Source organism: Lithobates pipiens, unplaced genomic scaffold (assembly GCF_037356315.1).
Source record: "Lithobates pipiens isolate NorthernLeopardFrog02 unplaced genomic scaffold, aLitPip1_a1.2 Scaffold_19, whole genome shotgun sequence".
NCBI lineage: Eukaryota > Metazoa > Chordata > Amphibia > Anura > Ranidae > Lithobates > Lithobates pipiens.
Genome location: NW_027507764.1, coordinates 535,574,606 through 535,597,090, shown reverse-complemented (window position 1 = coordinate 535,597,090; position 22,485 = coordinate 535,574,606). Strand labels below are relative to the sequence as shown.

Sequence of the window (22,485 nt, the reverse complement as noted above, 5' to 3'; positions counted from 1 at the left end):
TGGGGTAGCGGCCCCTCCAAAGCACCTTGTCCCCATGTTGATGGGAGAAGGGCCTTATCCCCACAACCCTTGCCCGATGGTTGTGGGGGTCTGTGGGCGGGGGCTTATCGGAAACTGGAAGCCTCCTTTAACAAAGGGACCCCCAGATCCCGCCCCCTGTGTGAATTGGTAATGTGGTACAAATGTACCCCTACCATTTCACAAAAAAGTGCCAAAAGGGTTAAAAAACACAATAGACAGTTTTTGACAAGTCCTTTATTAATTTCTTCTTCTTTCCTCTTCTTCATCCATCTTCTTTCTTCTGGTCTTCCTTCGGTGTTCTTCTTTCCGGGTGTGATAGTGGTCTGTGAGCCTGTGGAACACAGCTGGAGCGCACGCTGCAAATGAGACATACCATGGGTCTGAAGCTGTAATTTCTCCCATAGTTGTAGGACTTTGTGAGGAGTTTCCATAGTATGGAACATTTGTTTTTATGTTTTACTTTTTTTGTCTCTCTTTTTTTACGGTTTTAATTTTGGAATAAAAACATTTCCTTATTTAAATACTACACTATGGGAGCCCATATCTAATTTTTTGCATGAAAACCTTATCTATATGGGATATTGGAGAGAGCATTAGGAGAGGAGCACAGTTGGTTGATCTGGGCTTGGAGAGAGAGATCTTTTGCACACTTAATTCGGTCCAGCTGCAGGATATCCTTGGAAAGTTCATAGGAGCTGGATACTCGTTGGAAAGGTTGGAGCCTGGCTGCATGATCTATCTTGGGTAACAGTATCGGTACATCAAGCCTATATGCTATGCAAGATAACCCTGTAGGGATTATTGGAGCTGGTGAGTGGGGACCCAAGAGGGGGAGCACTTAAAAGTCACCTGGATTTTGTGCCTGTGTTTATCATCACCAAGCACTTAATTATCACATAAGACTTTGGTTGGATTGATTTTTTTTATGTATTTTTTGACTTGGCACGCTAATTTTTCATTTTTTGGGGGGGTCGTTTTATATAATTTCAACTATTTTTTATCATTTAATATTTGTCTTACACTTTTGGGACTATTTTTATATATACATTTATTTTTTATATACTTGCATTTTTGTTATTGGAGTATCACAGTTTATGTATCAATTTTAAACATTTTATTTATATCAAGTTCATATTTATTTCACAACTTATTGAGGTTTGCACCACTGGTATATGCACATTGGTAATTTATTAGGATTGCACTATTGGTATATGTACTTTTATTAATCACTATAGAGGCACATAGCACCTAACAAGTAAACAGGGTATGTCACCTTTCATTATTTAGGTAGCGCCATTTACCCTTATACTTGCACTATTATCATTCTAGTCCCCTATTGGGGACCAAGCAGGGTAGGCTGCACACCTTATTTCCCCTTTGGCCTAAGCGCGGATACATTATTTTATTTATCATTGATTCTAAAAGCTGCAAGGACACCTTGAGATATTTATCACAGCAAATGACATCTATAAACAAAGTGCTGCGCTACCACAATTAATAAAAAAAAGTCTTTAAAATAAAAGACTTCTACAACCAGTTTTTTGTGCTTTAGAATAACACTCACATTACTTACAAACACGCATTCACAGTATGAATTCCCGTGCTTGCGTCATTGCCTCAACCGGAAGTGATGGTAAACGCCATTGTTACCAGCTGGAAATTCATACTGTGAATGTGCATTTGTTTTTAACTACTTCCAGTCTGGGCTTTTCCTGGCACTTTTTGTTCACATCTAACAATTAGTATTTTTTACTAGAAAATTGGGTTGGGTTTTGCAATTTTTTATGTCACACATTATCTGTGCAGTGGTTTTTCAAACGCAATTTTTTGGGAAAAAATACACTTTTTTTAAAGTCTAATGCAAAAAAAAAAAAAAAAAAAAAACACAATACATAACCCATTTAAAAAAATAAAAATAAATAAAAGATAAAGTTACGCTGAGTAAATAGATACCAAGCATGTCATGCTTTAAAATTGCGCACCCCTGAGCAATGGTGACAAACAACGTACATTTTACAATCCATAGCAATGCTTTAAAAGCCTTCACAGGTTTTTACTTTAGATTTACAGAGGAGGTCTAGTGCTAGAATTACTGCCCATGATCTGTCGTTCGCAGTGATACCTTATGTGTGTTGGATGATAGCTGTTTGCGTGCGTACTGGACCTAAGCATGCATTTGCCTTCGTGCGCAAGCATGGGAGGACAGGAGCACTTTAGTTGTTTTTTTAGATATTTTATCACTTTTATTGCTGTCACAAAGAAGGTAAACATCCTTGTGACGGCAATAGGCACGTGACAGGTCATCTTTATGGAGAGATCTTGTGTCTATAAGACCCTAAATCCCTCCTCTGTAATTAAAAGCATTCATAAACACCAAGATCAGTGTTTCTGAATGCTTTAGATTTTTAAGAAATGGCGCCAATGGTTTCCGAATAAACTGGAAGTGATGTCATGTCATCGCCTCTGGGTTTCTAATACGACCAGCTGATCAAAGCCAATTCTGGCTCTGAAAAAACGATACTGGGGGTGATGTCTGCAGATGCAGGCATCTTCCCCGTATAACCACAGACGGGACAGGAAGTGGCGAAGTAATTTAAGTGTTATTTTAAATCACAATAAAGTGGTTTTAAAAAGTTTCACACTATATAGCGTGTCTTTCCCTATATGCATATATTTGATTATACAGAATAATCCATTGTCTACCTGATGTCGATTAGGAACACGGAGGGTTTGGAGAATCATGTGTAAAATGGCCTGTTTTACCTTTCATTTATAAGTAGGTCCTTGCCATAAGGTAAGCGCACATCTCTCCTTTTCGGTGGTGGTCTGTTTCAAGAGGTGCCGGCTTTGATTTATCACATTTCCATCTGCTCAAATGAAAACGTGGGACTTTCTTCATTTGAAAATAATTTTTCACACATGGATGGCTTTATTTTAATAACTTTATTTATTAATTGTGGTAGGGCAGTACTTTGTTTCTAGAAAAATAAATTTAAAAGGACTATAAATTCCAAGGTGATGTTGGAAATCCTGCAAGGTAAACAGCGGTCAGTGAACATTTCCAATGTCACATGGGTCTTTCATGAACACACCACCATTTCCCTAGCTGCCTATAACATGCAATACATAGTGTACGGAGGATACACCAAACCGGTAATGTAATAGATTTTTTTACGTAAAAGTCAAGGATGTAAGTGATGTATCTTGGAAGCTCTAAAAGTAGCATAGTTCCTAGGTCACGACTCCGGATTATTTGATTATCCAGTACATCTAGTCATTTAGCTCTGTTTATTGTCAATGGAGAGATCACTTGGTGACATGTGAATGGACACTTAAGGACTACTGAGAGCTTTTCAGAACCAGAAAAATATGAAACCAGTCACAGCTAGCATCTGTGGTTCTTTAGTAAATTCCCTGAAGAAAACAGACGTGTTTTCCTTAATTACATTTAACAATCAGAGCTCTCCAACTTCTGCCACTTCAGAAAGGCACTTTACTTACAATCAGTGATACAGATGAAAACTGGGAACACATAGTCTGCCTTTATTAGGCTACATACACAATCAGTGCATCAATGCATTAATCAGGCTATAATTACAGATTGGGCAGTTACCAGGACAATAATCTGACCACAAACATAGGACTGCAAGAGGCACCCCTCGTGTAGCATGGCTATCATTACCTGCATTCAGAAGACACTGTGTAGCATCCCTGCTGTGAAGCTATTTTTTCATAGTGTTCATCCTGGACTCTGCTTTTTCACTTCCTGGATATAGAGTGACTGAGCTCCAAGACTAAAGCAAAGCATCTTGGGATGTATAGTCCAGGGAGTCAAGATTTGCTTTCAGCTGAACTGTTTTGAACTGCAAATACCAGCCAACTGGGTGAGAAGAATAGGATGCTGGGAGAGGAGATAAAAGGCTTGTGAGCGGGCAGGATCTCTCTCTTGCGACCCCGGTCTGGATCTGCAAGCAAGGACTCTGTATCGGCAGTGCTGTGGCTGTGTTGCAGTCTGTGCAAGAGAGAGAGAGGGTCATAGCATGTGCATTCAGGGGGCATTCATTGCCAGCTTAATCTGGTTGCTCGGCAGCAGCCTGTTCCATCCAAACCAGATCCAGCTGGGCCACGGCGCAACACAGGGTCGAGCACCATCCCCTGAGCCAGGACCCTGAGGGAGTCTCTGTAAAGCCTTCACACCTTGTCTTCAACACCACCAGTCACAGGGATCGATGAGTGGGCACCTGCCCATCCTCTCCTGATAGAGACACTGCATGCACACCTGCAGAACTCTGTACCACACTTACTGTACACATGGTCAAGCAGCTACAGTGTTCATCTTGTGTCAGAATATCACAGACATCCCCTGCCTGCTTGGATATATCAGCCTAAGTTTCTTTACTCTGCTGTTCAGGACATCCTCAGACATAAATCACCTCAAGTGCTAGCTGAAGATTCAAGGATTTCACTTCTTCAAAGGGACTACACCTAACCTCACTTACAAGGGAATGATAGTTGTAGTGCCAGAAAGGCGGTGTTTTATCTGGTATCTACCTCTTAAAGGAACAGGTAAAATTTTTACAAGTTGAGCTGTTTGGGTTGGATTGCATACAATATTATATTTTATCTGGACCCATGAGTTGAGGTACAGGAGGGAGTGGTCTGACATAGCTAAAGGTCATTCCTCTGCCCTCCTTCTGCCTGTTCCCGTAGGTTTAATTTGTCTAATCAGGGTTTTGACTATATATCTAATTGCTCTTTATATTCTGCCGTCCGTTATTTTTTGCTGCTATTATTGTCTTTGTCCTCAGCAGTACTTTTCAAGAGGTACTGTTATAAGAAACAAGCTTATGTCATTTAACTTTAATGTCTTCATTGCTTCAGTAAACAAAGTTCAACTGTTTTACCTGATTTGTGTGTGTGCTTCTAATTTTCTTGGTTACTGCTAAAAATGTCTGAACCCAGTGTGTCAGAGGTGTTGGAGGACTTGCAAGTTTGGGGTAATCAGTTGGGTACTGATTCAACAAGTGGCCCTCATGGGTCGGGTAGCGCTACACTTGTGAATAGGGTGCAGTTCCACTCAAAATTGGTATTGTTTTTGACAGCTACCATTCCCCACTCTTGTGCCTTGGCCCCGTATCCTGGAAGTTCGGCCTCTCCTCCTTCCTCCGCCGCTGGACCAGTTAGAAAGTGCAGCACGCTTCGCACATGTGTAGTAGGGTACCTGCTGTGAAGCTGAAAGACTTCACTGCCTAGTTCCCTTACCAGGAATGGCGGCGGCTGCCGCCGATCCGAAGATCAGCCGGGGTACCGACATCGCAGTCTCCTTGGACAGGTAAGTGTCCATATATTAAAAGTCAGCAGCTACAGTATTTGTAGCTGCTGGCTTTAAATTTTGTGTGTGTGTGGAGGGGTCTGGACCGTCTCTTTAACTAAGCTCTGAGGGAAATTCCCTTGCAAAGTGCAACTCCCCCTACAAAGTGAACAGCCTATTTGCCTTTATTAACTCAACCCCATATAGTTTCTCCTAGAGAAGAATCAATTATTATATTGGTTCTCATACAGTATACATTTTTACAGAATTAAATACAACCCAAAACAATGGTGTTTCTATATTTTATTACACAGCACAAACATAAAAATTCCAGGCCTCATGAAAGAGAAGTATAAGCATCGGCTCTGTAGATTGTAGAATCGCATCAAGTCACAACTCTGTATGTTACAATATAGAGGAACAATTTATATGGAACATCACAGATTATCACCTTTGAACAGTTTCTCCACCCAGACATGTATATTTTTTGATGTGACAAGATCATACATACATACAGTACAAAGGAGGTGCAGATACCATTCAGAATGAATCTTTGTTTGTTCAAGCTGCTCTAAACTCATAAAACGTGACATCTGATTGGCTGCTATAGTTTACTTCATATACTGTAGGTTTATGTTCTTTGCATCATTAAAGCATTAAATGAGCCATTTATTATAGAATAAACAGGAGCAGCAGGTAATGTATTCAGTATGCAATTACATTTTAATTTACAGCATGGTTCTCTTCATTGACATTACAGTGGAAGAGGCTAGGAATTCAACCTTAATGTGTTTTATTACTTTTATATTGGTATTTACTCAGTTCCTTGGTTTCCCTATCATTGTTTGTGCCACCCATCATTGTAATTGTTGGGGGCAGTTCTAGAGGTGAGATTAGAAAAACTAATGAGGAACCATACAACATAATATCTCAAGCCCCTAATGCTGCGTACACGCGATCGGAAAATTCTCGTCGGAAAAAGCTCTGATGGTTTTCCAGTTGGAATTCTGACGGAATTTCGCTCATACTGTCTTGCCTACATACGGTCACACCAAATTCCGACAGTCAATAACACTGCAACGTACAACACATTCAACGGCACTATAAAAAGGGAAGTTTAATGCTTCCGAGCATGTGTCAAATTGTTTACGAGCATGCGTTGGAATTTTGCGTGTCGGAATTGCATATACATGATCGAAAATCCGATAGAAAGGTTTTCCATCTGGAAAAATTTAAGAGCAGGCTCTCAATCTAAAGTCCATCAGAAATGCCAACAGAAAAAGACCGATGGGCATACACATGGTCGGAAAATCTGATGAAAAGCTCCCATCGAACTGCTTCCATTAGAAATTCCAGCCGTGTGTATGCAGCATTACTGCTACGTTACCAAAATTTGGCAAATAGCAAGTTTCTGTTTTACACTTAAAGAGACCCTGCCACAGAATTAAATATTGGAAGGAAAGGCTACAATTTAAAGATACAGTCTACACTCTCTTTATGAGCTGTGGTGCTCTTCTTCTGAAAAACTTCAATAAATATCAGATTCCAGGTCAAGTGCTGGGGTTCCACCTGCCAGCCCCAAGTCACTATTGTTTTTTTTTTACATTTATATAGGGGCCCTTGGAAGCATCCACAGTGCTCAGCAGAGGACCAGGCATCCAACACACTCAGGGGTGCTTCACATGAAGTGGTTTTAGCACATACTGCATCAGGGTCGCTTTAAGCATTTTGAAAATGAAGCACTAATTGCTAATTCACATGCATCTTCATCTCCGTTTTCTCTACATTTCCAGTAAACTTATTGCGCTTTAGAGACAGGGTTACAGACCGCAAATATTTAATCCCTCTTGGTAAGGTAAAGTGTCAGTAAATTTTTTTTAATGAAAATACTTACTTAATTGCCAGCCTGAGATTTATTTTATTTGCTACCTGAAAACCTTCCTCTGTCCTAGCAGTAGCTCTGACCCAGCATGGTGGGTGAGGTAAATTCATGATGGCAATGTCCCATTCTGACAGATTGATGCCCAGGCCCCCTAAATGAGTTATGCTTCTCCTATTCTGATGGAGGCTCATGGCAGGACCCTACCTTAATAGCTTAGTGGACACGGCACATTAGTGGGGAGAACATTTGTATGGGACAGCTCTAATGTGCTTGAGGCGATTTGAGCCATATTAGTGCACTTGCAACAAAAATAATTGAGTACCGTCCATGATTTTTTTTTTTTTTTTGCACTAACTTCCAGATTTTCAAGACAAGCTTTCAGGCTGTACCCCCTTCTTCAAGGTCCCATCACTACTCAACATGAGTAATTAAGTACTGCTTTGACCTTAACCTCTTCCGGACCACCCACCGTCGTTATAGGGTGGCTGTTTGAAGAGGAATATTGTTGTTATGGCAGCAGCTAGCTGCCATAACCCTGTTATCCTCTTCTTCAGTGAGCGGTCCGGTTTACGATAAAAGTGCTCTCTGCAGAGGATTCGCCGCAAGATCACTTTTATTGGCGGGGAGAGGGGGGCCACCCCCCTCCCGCTGTGCTCTGGTGTCCTCCGCCACTTACCAGAGCCATCGGCAGCGGCAGAGGTGATTGGATCTTCACCCTTGCGGGGCAAGGAGATGGGTGAGGGGAAGATGGCCCCCTACCCATCACCATAACAATGCAGGTCGGAAGGGACATCAAAATGTCCCTTCTGCCCACAGCTTCTTTTTTTTTTTATTAAAATTTTTTAAATTTATTTTTAATTGCATTTTAGTCTAAATATGAGATCTGAGGTCTTTTAAACATGGCCCGTCCCTACGAACTAGCATGCAGAGGCGAACGCATACAGGAGTAGCGCCCACATATGAAAACGGTGTTCAAACCACACATGTGAGGTATCGCTGCAATTGGTAGAGCGTGACCAATAATTTTAGCCCTAGACCTCCTCTGTAACTCAAAACATCCAACCTGTAAAAAATTTTAAACGTTGCCTATGGAGATTTTTAAGGGTTTGTCGTCATTCCACGAGCTGGCGCAATTTTGAAGCGTGACATGTTGGGTATCAATTTACTCAGCATAATATTATCTTTCACAATATAAAAAAATGGGCTAACTTTACCGTTGTCTTATTTTTTAATTCAAAAAAGTATAAAGACCGCTTCGCAAATACTGTGTGACAAAAAGTATTGCAATGGCCGCCATTTTATTCTCTAGGGTGTTTGGGGGTTCTAAGTAATTTTTTTAATTACTTTCTAAGTAAGTCATTTTGCAAAAAAAAAAAAGTTTTTAACTTGTAAACAACAAATCTCAAAAAGAGGCTCAGTCCTTAAGTGGGTAAAGAAGGGGGTACACTCCAAAAGCTTCCAACTTCTAACATCCAAAATATAGATGTTAGTGCAAATAATAAAAAAAAACACATCACAGGCAGTTCTCAATTGTTTTTGGAACAGCTCTAACAATTCTGGATCCAAAAATTCAAAAAAGCCAGACACTATGTGCAGCACAAGAAAAACACCGCTCTGAAGAGTGTAGCTGTTAGTAGGATAATGAACGGCACACCTAGTCCATGTGCTCTGGTTTAGGATTTTCTTTCAGCATCCTAAACAGAAGTAATGAAATCAAAGCATAAAGGACCTGGTACTTCTGGAGATGAAGTTTTGACAATCTGTGACAAACGGTGAAGACTAATGCATTTCGGCAGGAGCCTTGTTCACAGCACAACACACAGTATAAAACTACTCATGTTTCCCATGTTATCTCGATTGATGATTTTGGTAAAACAAACCGCAATAAGCGTTTATTGATTGGTTTGCGCAAAAGTTATAGCGTCTACAAAATAGGGGATAGTTATATGGCATTTTTTATTAATAATAATTATTTTTATTTTTTTTACTATTAATGACTGCGACATTATGGTGGTCAGATCGGACACTTTTGATATGATTTTGGGACCATTCACATTTATACAGCAATCAGGGCAATTAAAAATGAAAATTAAAAAGTGAAGCAGTTAATCACTAGGTGGCGCTGTAGGGGTTAAGTGTGTCCTAGGGGGTGATTCTAATGGGGGGGGGCTGTGTGTGACACGACACTGATCACCGCTCCCGATTACAGGGAGTTGTGATCAGTGTCAGTGTCATTAGGCAGAACGGGGAAATGCTTGTTTACATTAGCATTTCCCCACTCTTCCTCTCCGTGAGAAGATCGTGGGTATCCCCATGGACATTGGGATCCACGATCACACTCACGGAGGCAAACTGCTTCTTAAAGGGCAACGTACAGGTGCTTTAGTCTGCCTGTATGTGACCTTCAGCTGATGTATATTGACGCGAGCCAGTCGGCAAACAGTAAATTGCATATGTATATACTGTATATGTCTAGTTTTATACTGTGTGTTGTGTTGTGAACAAGGCTCTTGGCAAAACGCAGTAGCCTTCACCATTGTTTTACATGGTCTTACTGGAATAAAGATTGTCAAGCCTTCATCTCCAGAAGTGCTGGCTCCTTTATGCTTTTATTTCAAAGCCAGACAGTATTTTCCTATTGTAGCCAAATGCTTCAGCAACTTTGTAACCCACTACAAATGTCCAGAGAAAATAAGGGGTGAGATTTGTAGCTGCTACAAAGTTGTTAGTGTTGCATGAGCTAAGGATGACAAGTCACTCTAATGCCGTGTACACACGACCGGACTTTCCGGCAGAAAAGGTCCGACAGTCTTCCCGACGGAGTTCCAAACGAATGTACTTGCCTTGTCACACCAAAGTCTGTTTGTTTTGAACATGGTGACGTACGACAGGACTAGAAAAGGAAGTTCAATAGCCAGTAGCCAATAGCTGCCCTTACATCATATTTGGTCCGTCAGACCAGCACACAGATGAACAGTTTTCCCGATAGAAATTGATTCCGTCGGACAGATTTGAAACATGTTCTATTCTAGGCCCCTCTGAATTTTTGAAGAAAAAGAAAAAAAAGGGGGTCCATAACTATGTGTTAAAATGGCTGCTGCCAGAGGAAGTTGAAGTGTTTGTTACCCCAGCATTTCATATTCTTGATATGTGCCTGTTGTGCCATGTAGTTGTATGAGAAAGTGTCCTATCCTCTTTGTATTGCTTCCTTTATGTGAAATCCCAGGTGTTCCTGCCAATCCCTCGGCCTTCCTATTAAAAACCGACCACACTAAGCAGGAGAAAACACCGTGGTCAGTTCTCTATCTGTGCTGGGAACTCAGTGTACTCTCTTCCAATAATTAGACTTGTCCTGACACCCCCACCCCCTGCACGGCCATTCACTTATGGGGAAAAAAGGTATTTATAATGTTTTTTTTTATATCTATACAAAAATAGTTTTAAACTGAATGGGTTGTTTTACAAGGTGATTACTTACAAACACTTTAAATATACCGTAATGTACTTATAGACTTATACTTAAAGTAGAACTAAAAGGAAAAATATGTTTAATTTTGGATAGAAAAGGGGAGAGTTATAACCCCTGGCAGTTTTTTATTTATTAATTTTTTTCCGTCTGTGTCCCATTAAGGAGATTTCCTTTTACTTCCTGCCCCATAGTCAAAACTGGAAGTGAGAGGAAATCCCTCCGTATTGAAGGAATCCCTGGTTGTCATCAGGGTCACCAGAACTAGTGTCCCCATTGGAAGATTTCCACTTTATTCCATTTCTAGGGACAAATCAAAATTTGGGATTTTCTTTTACTTTCCCTGTTGGTGATAACAGGTGAGTCAGGGAGGTAAATCTTCAAACTGGGACACGACACAGACAGCAATAAAACCTGACAGGTGTTCTACTTCTGCTCCACTATCCAAAACTAAAAACATTGGGGTTGATTTGCTAAAACTGGAGAGTGTAAAATCTGGTGCAGATGTGCTTGGTAGCCAATCAGCTTCTAACTTCAGCTTGTTCAATCAAGCTTTGACAAAAAAGCCTGGAAGCTGATTGGCTTCTATGCAGAGCTGCACCAGATTTTTCACTCTCCAGTATTGGTAAATCCACCCCATTGCCATGACTTTAGTTATACTTTACTGAGGACCCCCCCCACCTCGTGACCTCGATGTATGATTACAATATAGGTAGTACTCCTGGCATTTGTTGCTTGGGATATTGAAATGAGAGAGAGGGATTAACTCTTATTTATCCTCTAAGCCATGGTGGTAGTACATTATATCTAAACCCAAAAACAAAAATGTAATAAATTGCAGCTTATGTGTTCTTGAAGTGGTGACTGCGTTTGGTTTCTTTTCTGTTTTCAGGCTAAATACACTTTCAGCAAGTACAGAAAATATCTGTTGATCTTGTGTCCTTGTCACTTCCTGTGCACTGAATTTAAATCTCACTCAAACAATGTTATCTCCTTTGCAAGCTATCTTCTGCAAAATAACATCTCACCATTCCCCATGTAATAAAAAGGAAGTGAGGAGGATATATTTGTAGTCCAAATCTCGAGAGCAGACTATGCTGCTCCTCCATAGATACAGTGGAGGAATGGGTGTTGTCACCCTAGTATAGGAAATGCACTCATCGGCCACTTTATTAGGTATACCTGCTCAGTTGGTACCACAAATTGCTAATTAGCCAATCACATGGCAGCAACACAATGCATTTAGGCATCTAAATGTGGTGAAGATGATTTGCCAAAGTTCAAACTGAGCATCAGAATAGGAAAGAAAGGGGATTTAAGTGACTCAACATGGCATGGTTGCTGGTGCCAGACGGGTTGGTCTGAGTATTTAAAAAAACGCTGATCTATTGGGATTTCCACGCACCACTATCGCTAGGGTTTACAGAGAATGGTTCAAAAAAGAGAAAATATCCAGTGAGTGGCAGTTGTGTTGATTAAAATGCCTTTTTGATGTCAAAGGAGAATAGGCAAACTGGTTTGAAGGTATAGAAAGGCAACAGTAACTCAAATAATCACTCATTAACAATTCACACAGGCTCAACAAAATTGGACAATAGAAGATTGGAAAAACATTGCCGGGTCTCGATTTCAGCTGCAACATTCAGATGGTAGGTTCAGAATTTGGCATAAACAACATGAAAGCATGGATCCATCCCGACTTGTATCAATGGTTCAGGCTGCTGGTGGTGGTGTAATGGTGTGGGGTTTTTATTTTTCCGACACACTTTGGGCCCCTTAGTACCAATTGAGCAACCTTTCAATGCCATGCCTACCTGAGTATTGTTGCTGACCACGTCCATCCCTTTATGACTACAGTGTACCCATCTTCTGATGGCTCCTTCCAGCAGGATAATGCACCATGCCACAAAGCTCCAATCATCTCACCACTGGTTTCTTGAACATGACAATGAGGTCACTGTACTCCAATGTCCTCCACACTCACCAGATCTCAATCTAATAGAGCAGCATTGGGAATGTTGTGGAACAGGAGATACTCATCATGGATGTGCAGCTGACAAATCTGCAGCAACTGTGTGATGTTATCATGTCACTATGGACCAAAATCTCTAAGGAATGTCTCCATCACCTTGTTAAATCTATGCCACAAGGAATAAAGGCAGTTCTGAAGACAAAAGGGGGTCCAACCCGGTACCAGCAAGGTGTACCTAATAAAGTGGCTGGTGAGTGTATGTTACTGAAAGGATTACTGGGTGAAAAGCAAGAAAAACACGAAAAAAGAGCCAATGCAGCCAACACATCAAAGGACAGGTAAGCTGCAATATATTCAATTTTTGTTGGGTTTGAATGCACTTTAACCTCCTATCCAAATGGGACCTCTTTGAGCTTTTAGTGATACCATGTCCCGTATTTGTAATTCTGGCTTGAAACTTATTTTCCAGGTATTTACAAAAGCAGAAAATAGAACAACATTTATCATAAAAATATTTTGAAGCATTTAAAGGCAGGTAAATGAGGTAACATTGCTTAGACATAAAAAGAAACATCAAACAACCTGCTGTTGATTTACTAAATACAATTATTTTCACTGGCAAAATGTTCTATTCACAAATAAATTGCACCAAAAAGCAAATAGTATCATTACAAAGTAATCACAGCTGATGATAAAAGCATATTTTTTTTCCCCCCAGAAATACTCTGACAAAAATAAAAATGACATGACCAATAGGTAATAATAACCACAGAACTATAAAAACAAGCCAGTATATTTCATAGCACTTATCACACTTATGCATAAATAAAAATTCATACATCTATTTAGATACTCAGTAAACTCCAAGTATATGTGTGTATGTAGCATACACATCTTTTGTACTGTTTTAAATCAGTTTGTTTCAGTGGCGAACACAGTGTTCTTAAAAAAAAAAAACACTTTTAGCCTAGGTTCACATTGGTCCGATTTGGCATGCGATTTGACATGACAAATTGGCGGCTGTTGCCGGCAATGGTACCGCCCGAATTGGTGCGGCGCCGCACCGATTCCCAAAAGTAGTTCCTGTACTACTTTTGATGACTTCAGGGGGGTGATTTGTATAGACATCTGTGTCAGGAACCCACACAGCTGCCTTTAAATCGCTCATGAAGTCGGACTGCATTGCCGGGTTGCAATCGTGTGAGTTCAGCTGACCTCACACGAATTCTAACCCGCAGCAATGTGAACCTGGGCTCAAGCCTACTCCATAAGGCATTGCTATGATAATGTGCAAAAGATGATTGTCATATTATTGGTGGTTGCTGAGGGTTTCTGCACAATGCTCTTTGGGTTATTGTTATAATTGTTATTATATAATTGTTATTATATAATTGTTATTATAATTGTTATGTTGTTATTGTTATACATGACAAAAAGCCCATTGTAGCTTTTTGCCATGCTCCTCTACTGATGAAAACTGTTATATCTTGCCATCAAAGCCTCCACTGAACTCACTATTGTTTAGGTAATATTGTCAGAAGCCAGAGCAACCTAAAATGTTGCCATCCTGCAGATTTTGCAATTGAAAAAAAATCAAGACAATAACTAAAATTGTGAATTAATAATGCCATAGAGAAATATTTGCTTTAAAACTGAAAAAAAAGGAAAAGTCTACTTATGCGTTCATTAAAGCCCAATTTCATTTCAATCAGCTGAATATGTTCCAGATGGAGAAAAACAAAAGGTGAACAAAGCTGTCTTTGTTTTTCTTTTCAGAAAACAGCCACAGCCTTGGTAGAAAAGCCTGGGCACTGCCAGCATGCTGTAGAGAAGAACTCTTGATCTCTGTGTGGAAGCAACAGAATCTTTGCCGATGTTGCACATGCCCCCTTCCATGTGGAGTGTGCTCAACTTCTGAAAAGGGAACACTTTGCAAAGGTCCTTCTCCATAGCATTCTGGCAGGGGACAGGCTTTTATCCTCAAGATGTGGTTGCTTTCTTAGCAAAATCAATAGTAAGCCCTTGTACACACGGTCGGACATTCCGACAACAAAATCCGTCGGATTTTGTCCGAAACTGGTGTTGCATACACACGGTCGGACAAAGTTGTCGGAAAATCCGATCGTTCAGAACGTGGTGACGTTATTTCATTACGACGGGACTATGTTCAGGCTAGTAGCCAATAGCTTTGGTCTAGGAATTTGATCTGAGCATGCGTGGCACTTTGTCCGATCGGAATTCTCTACAAACGATAGGACAAAGTCCGATCGGATCATGTTGTCGGAAAATTTTATAGCCCAGCTCTAAAACTTTGTCGGTCGGATATTCAGACGGAAACAGTCCGATGGAGCCCACACACAGTCGGATTATCCAATAACACGCTCCGATCGGACATTTTCCGTCGGAATGTCCGACCGTGTGTACAAGGGCTAAGACTGCACAGTGCACATATTTTGTTTTGATGGCCCTGGAATGTATTTAGAGTTTTGTTGGTCTTTAAATGTCTTTTTGAGGTTCAAGCACTTCCATTTTTTTACAGGAAAACTATAAGGCAGGCTTGGTTCACATCCATGTGTGTGCGGTTGATGTTTTTTTATGTTTTTGATGCGTTTTCATGCTGCTGCATTTTTTTGTAGGAGGAGACTGGTGATTAAACACAAGGCCCTACCACAATGAATGTACATGCAATTTTGATGTGGTTCCATTGAAGTCTATGGAGTCAGAAATGCACTGTGCTGCATGTAAAAAAAAAAAAAAAAAAGTCTCTGCGACTATTCCAAAAACACACTGCAGGAAACTGCATAGATGTGAACAGGACCCATAGGAAATAATGTTAAATGGATTGTGGTGCTTTATTGCAGATCTGCAAAAGCACTAAAAACTGCACAGATGTGAACCTAGCCTAAAGGATTCGGGTAAATTCAGCTATTCCTTAAGAATAACAAAGGGGAGGAGTCTGCAACAAAGTTTGTTAAAACCACTGCAATATACATCAATCACCCAACGGGGAATATTTATTTCTCAACATAAGTGAAGTTACTCTGACCGTCAAGAATGAGGTGACGTACAACACATACGATGGGACTAGAAAAAGTAAGTTTAATAGCCAGTAGCCAATAGCTTCCGTCTCGTAGTTGAATCTGAGCAAGCGTGAGTTTTTGCCCGTCGGAATTGCATTTTCGGATAGGAACTTTCTCCGACCGAAAAATTGAGAACATGCTCGAAATTCGGGCAGCAAAAGTCCGATGGAGCATACACACAATCGCATTTTCCGAGCTAAAGCTCTCATCGGTCTTTTGCTGGCTGAATTTCCGATCGTGTGTATGGGGCTTTAGAAGTTCTGTTGAGTTCCAATTCATGTTGTGTACCCATTCAGGAGATATAACCTCACTATTTGTCATGAAGACCATTGTCACCTGGAGAAATTGAAGTATAATCCAAAATGTTACATTTGTCACCAAAACAGGAGTGGAAGGAATACAGATCTTCGAATAGGGACACCTGTTCTGGTGACATCTATCAAAACATTCACTATGGAGAGATTTACTCTCACTTCCTATTGTATTTTTTGGGGCAGGGAGGTCTCACTGATGAAGAAACAGAACAGAGATCAATAAATACCCGATAGGGGATCTAGCCCTTCTTTGATTCAAAACTAAAAAAAAGGAGGTTTCACTTGAGATACATCTGAAGGTTTGGTAGACCGTCTACCTTTTTTTACGTTCCTCCCAAGATACTGTGAAATTATTCATTTGTAATCTTCTAACGAACAAGCAAAATCTTTCTGTCCAGTGAAATAACATGACAAGATTATAATTTCCCTTGTATTAATCAATATCTGGCTATGATTTGCTGGCTACTGGCTATGACCTGCTATATGTGACATCAGCGGGTAGGCAGGTGTCATCAAAGGACATCTTTGTACCCGACAGGTAAGTATCAGTCACTGTGATGTCATCCAATTCAGTGCTGAAATGATCAGGGCTTCCTCCATTGCTCGACTCCTTGATAACGCTGTAATTAAGTGCCACTCCATAATTTGCTGGCTTCTCTGAACGCTTTTTGTTGCACTTGCAAAGTTTCCTGAAGGCGGCTCGGAATTTCTGTGACATGAGATTGTAGATGACTGGGTTGATGGCACTGTTTAGGTAAATGCAGATTCTGCAGAACAATACAAACCAGTTTTCAAGGTAGGGGTTGGACAGGAAGGAGTTCACAACCACCAGGGTCCTGTATGGCATCCAGAGGAAGGCGAACAGAACCACAACGACAGCCAACATTTTTGTAACCTGTATATATAAAACAAGGGGGAAAAAAAGGACTGTCAAGAACATAATTAAATAAAGCATGCTAGATACAGGTGAGTCTAAACCATACTAATATTTCAGTCTGGCACGAGTCAAGAAAGGCACACATGGTAAGATGTTCCACCTGGATTTCCAAATGCTACAGCCACTACATGGTTAAAAGTGAGGTCATGTTACCTGAGTACAATGCCCATAATGAAGAATAATCAATTGATTATGGATTCCAACTGCAAGAGAGTGGCCTAGTGGTAAGTGGTTCCCCATGACTAAGCTCCGAGGAGTGGAGTGAAATGCATTGGGGGCATGGCTTGGCTGAAGTCTAGGGACTGCATGGATGTGTAGCTATAGGGATCCTTTCTTTCTGTATAAGCCATAGCAGGAGCTGGGATGAGCTCCATCCCACGGCAGCACTTACTCCCAGCAGCCAATACTCAAAGATCTATACACACCCTGCTTCAACAGAGAGTAAGCTGCAAACTAAGTTTTCCTTAGGTCGCAGAGTAGACTAGTGGTAAGAAAAAATAAAAAACAGTCACTTCCAAAGTGAAGGTCAACAGGGACATCAGTATCCTAAGACGGGGTGGATGCTGCCTTCCTCAGATGGGGTGATCCGATGGAAACTACAAAAAAGACAAAATTAAAGGTGCACACACCTAGTGCATTACCAATAACAATTTATGAAATGATAAAATCCATAAAAAGTGGGTACCCACAAAAGAATACTCACACAGTGTATGGACATGTGCAGGACCATAACACGGGATACAGTTGATGATTTTCGGAGACACACCCCCTTCCTCAGAGCTAAGAGACTAATCAGGACCACCATAGGCAAGTGCTTTTAAATGAAATTTAAAATTTAAAAAGACCCCACCCCTCAGAAGAGGCGGGGAAAAAAATATACAAAGAATAAATGTTAAAAATAATAAAAAATATATAAAATAAATACATGAAATAAATGAATTGCATATCATTTTTCATATAAATCAATCAGAAAAGCACAAATAAAAAGTCACATCTAATCATGAATGTTAATATTAGGAATGAAAAATGTATTGGGAGAGACATAGGCGATAATTGATATCTCACCCCTCATATGTGACAGCAGCGGAAAGTGGCCCCTGAAGGCATCCATCTGTCACGCAGGGAGATGAAAGGGCAACACATCCAACCCGGAAGTGGCAAAAATGAATGAACCTTTTACTAGATGCCATCGGAGACCCTCCCACTGTGGCGCGATAATCACAGGTGCCATAACAATGCCCAGGCAATGGGCCAAGACATCAACCTGTGCCCTTGTGGCCTTCTCTATGTGGACCATACAATACGACCCTACATATACGGTTTGGGGAGCACAAAAGGAATATCCTCAAAGGCTTTGACAAGCATTCATTACCTTTAAATTTTTTGGATAAACACGACCAAAACCCATCTGGTCTGAGGTTGGTTGGTTTGGAGGTTATGGGTGAAGATGCAGACACTTGGCAGTGGTTTCGGAGACTCTGTAGGAGAGAAACATTTTGGATACATCGGTTGGGAGCTCTGTCACCAAAGGGTAGGTTTAGATGTTCAGACTCTAATGTGCCCCCGTCTTTCTTGAACTTTCTTTCTTTTCTTCTTTCCCGTGTGTGGGGACCTCAGAATAGGAGTCTACCCCCTATTTTTCTCTTTGTTCTATGGTACAAATTTTATATTCCTATCAATTAGGATTTGTTTTTGTTATCATCCATGGCTTTTTTTTCCCCATCTACAGTTAATATCAACAATGTCCTTTTTCATTCAAGTATGTTGCTTTTTAATCAATGTTAATTATTTCATTTTTTTCTTTGATGTCTATTTTTATTTTTAATATTATCATTGTTGTATGCATTATTAGGCATTTAGTATACCTTTAGAAACATTTTTCTTTGTTTATCTACATTTCTCTCCATATATATATATATATATATATATATATATATATATATATATACGGTACATATTTTAGAAAAAATGTTATATATATTTTTGAATGATATCTTCTTAACATATGCAGTTTCAGCTTTATTTTTGATTTCATCCCTATGGGGACACCACTGTGCCGTTTCTGCTGCGGGCGTGACTTATTTGCCGCTTCCGGCACCACTCAGGAGGATGCCATCTCCCTGGCATTGCACTACATTCTATGTACCGGGTTGATGTCTCGGTCCGCTGCCTGGACATTGTTATGGCACTTGTGACTAGCGCACCACATTGGGAGGGTCTCCGGTGGCGTCTGGTAAAAGGTTCATTAATTTCTGGCACTTCTGGGTTGTATGCGTTGCCCTTTTATCTCCCTGTGTGACACATGGATGCCTTCAGGGGCCATTTTCGCTGCTGTCAGTTGCACATATGAGGGGTGAGATATCAATTATCTCCTATGTCTCTCCCAATATATTTTTCATTCATAATATTAATACTCTTGATTAGATGTGACTTTTTTGTTTGTGATTTTCTGATTGATTTATATGGAACATTATATGCAATTCATTTTTTTTTAAATTTTATTTGTTTATTTTATTATTATTTTTATAATTTATTATATATTTTCTTCCCCACCTCTTCCAGGGGTGGGGCCTTTTAATTTTTTTTTACATTTTCCATTTCATTTAAAAGCGCTTGTCTATGGTGGTGTTCCTGATTAGCATTAGCCTAGCTCTGAGGAAGGGACTGTGCCCCTGAAACTTGTCAGCTTTACCCCGTGTTATGGTCCTGCACATGTGGCTCAATTCAGAGTTGCCGTTTGTGAGTACCCACTTTTTATGGATTTTATCATGTAATAAATTATCATTGGTAATGTACTAGGTGTGTGCGCCTTCTATTTTTTCTTTTTTGTAGAGAAGTGGTAAGGTAAGAGCAATACTGCCAGACTTTGCGTTCACTTAAAAGTTATGAGGAATCTCACCTTAAAGGCATGTACACACGATCTGACTTTTTGACAACAAACATGCAAATTAGCTGTTTTAAGGCAACATCCGACCGTGTGTACGCTCCATTGGACAAACTTTTTCGTTTTTCATCGGACAAATGTTGGCGGTTCGAACACACCTTAAAGGCCTGTACACACGATCTGACCTTTTTGACAACAAACATGCAAATTAGCTGTTTTAAGGCAACATCCAACCGTGTGAACACTCCATCGGACAAACTTTTTCGGTTTTCATCTGACAAATGTTAGCGGTTCGAACAGACAAACTTTTCAACAACATAAGTCAGATGGAGCAAAGTCTGATCGTGTGTACAGAAAACCATCGGATTTTACAAACACGCATGCTCAGAACCAATTCAAAAGATCAGACAACAATACAGAAGTTGACCAAAGGTGGCAGTAAAGAGCAGAAAAACCATGTGATTTGGTGAAAGTTGGCTGAAAAATTCAGATCGCGTGTATGCTTAACAAGTTCACGGCCAACACCCTTTGTACAGAAATCCACGGTAAAGTTTGTTTAAAGTCCAATTGTGTGTATGAGGCTCTAGAGTCTCAGTTATATCCCAGACAGCAAGGATAACTTGCCTCAAGTTTGTGGCAGTGTTAAATTGTAAGTCTGTTAACTTGCTGCACATTTTCAAGTGACAAGTTGTACACTTGCAGAGCACTTGAAACACAAGTTCTAATTGACACTTTTCCAATTTCCAATGTAAAATTTGCACTGCAAGTCTCTAGCAAGAGCAAATTTGCATTGGTTCATCTACAGCAAAAGCTTTGCAAGTTTACGGCATGAAACTTCAGCCACAGTGAGCCCTGTGGTGGGATGACTATCGCACTACATAATTGAACCAGAACTTGCAGCAGACTTGCAGAATGTTTGCAAAAAAAGTTTATCTGGAGTTATGAAAGGCAGACTTGCTGCAATTGTACAACAAACTTGTGAAGCCTGACAAGTCAAGCAATAGCGTAGCAAGTAATTTTCAAACTTGCAGCACAATTGCTTGCTATCTGGGATAAGGTTCAGGAGGGCCAAATCAACCCACCAAAACCAAATTCAAGGCTATGTAAAGCCTAAAATGAACTTCTATTATTTGGTCCATTTTGGTCTCTTGAATGTATTTTATAATTGAAATAATTTTGCTATATCTGTTCAAAAACTGGGAAAATGCCTTTTTATTCAGATATTTCTGAGGACTATGAAATCTGTCCCCTCTGTTTTATGAGGGAGAGGTCGAAGGTCTCTGTAGACCTTCCCTAGGGTAATAATCTGTTCCTCTGTAGATACAATTTGTTGAATGAGCGTTGTCACACTAATGCCGCATACACACGATCGGACTATCTGGTGGACTTAATCCCAGAAGAGTGGGACAAGACCCCGAAGTCGGAAGAAGGCCCCCAGACGGCGGAGGCGGCAACGATGAAGAAGAAAGCCGGGCTCCTCAGCTAGTAAAAGAGCTAGCAGAAGATAGTGCAGGAGTCCGGCAAGAAGACCTCCCAAGACGGAAGAAGAGAAGACCACCGGAGCTGTCTAATAAATTATTTTAAAAACTTGTGTTGTTTTTTTATTTACACAATTTTTCACCAGGTGAATGGGTAGGGGTGCATCATACTCCATACTCATTCACATAGGGTGGGGGGCCGGTTTCTGGGGGCCCCCTTATTAAAGGGGGCTTCCGGATTCCAATAAGCCCCCCGCCTGCAGACCCCGACAACCAACGGCCAGGGTTGTCGGGAAGAGGCCCTTGTCCTCATCAACATGGGGACAAAGTGCTCTAGGGTAGGGGACTGCAGGACCCCGTTCCCCAAAGCACACCCCATGTTGAGGGCACGTGGCCTGGTACAGCTCAGGAGGGGGGTCCTCACTCGCCCCCACCCCCTTTTCTGACTAGCCAGGCTGCGTGCTTGGATAAGGGTCTGCTATGGACTTTGGGGGGTCCCCCATGCCATTTTTCGGCGTAGGGCTTCCCCTTTTAAATCCATACCAGGTGACGGGGTTAGCGAGGTGTCAATCTTGCCAATTGAGGCGGCAACATTGACTTCCTTCGCTAGTCCCGGCTACCTGGAGCCACGTTCAAAATAAACAGACTTTTCTCCGTGTGGGCAAGTCTGTTCATTTCAAAAGTCTGGCGGACTAGCACACAGACGGGCGAATTTTGAGTCAAAACTTCTTTCTAAGTCTGCCGGATAGTCCGATCGTGTGTACGCTGCAGCAGACATTATTTTTGTGTTACTGGCAGATACACTAGGTAAAAATAAAAAGGAAAAGCTGTTCTTTCTTGTCGGCCATTATAGTTAGTGTGAGGTCTTCGTGACTGTAACCAAGTTGCAAAATGCAGAACGATGCCGGTGAATTTGTGGACTTGTACATCCCCCGTAAATGTTCTGTCAGCAACCGAATCATTGGAGCCAATGACCATGCTTCCATTCAGATCAATATTGCAAAGGTTGAAAAGACAACAGGCAGAGTAAATCGCCAGTACAAGATCTACGCTACCTGCGGCAGCATTTGTAGGATGGGTGAATCTGGCAATGCCATTCTCAGGCTGGCAAAATCTGATGGCTGATCTCTTGTTTCAAAG

The 22,485-nt window shown here is 40.8% G+C and overlaps 1 protein-coding gene and 1 pseudogene across 1 annotated transcript in view; one reads left to right on the top strand and one right to left on the bottom strand.

Annotated features, from left to right (window-relative positions):
• Positions 1-5,622: 5,622 nt before the first annotated feature.
• Positions 5,623-22,485, bottom strand: part of TRHR (thyrotropin releasing hormone receptor) — a 92,346-nt gene continuing 75,483 nt past the window's right edge. The window contains exon 3 of the mRNA XM_077493221.1: positions 5,623-16,941. Within this exon, the coding sequence (XP_077349347.1) occupies positions 16,516-16,941 (426 nt within the window). The 3' untranslated portion in view covers positions 5,623-16,515. The remainder of the gene's footprint in view (positions 16,942-22,485) is intronic.
• LOC143997554 (small ribosomal subunit protein eS21 pseudogene) lies at positions 22,237-22,470 on the top strand (annotated as a pseudogene).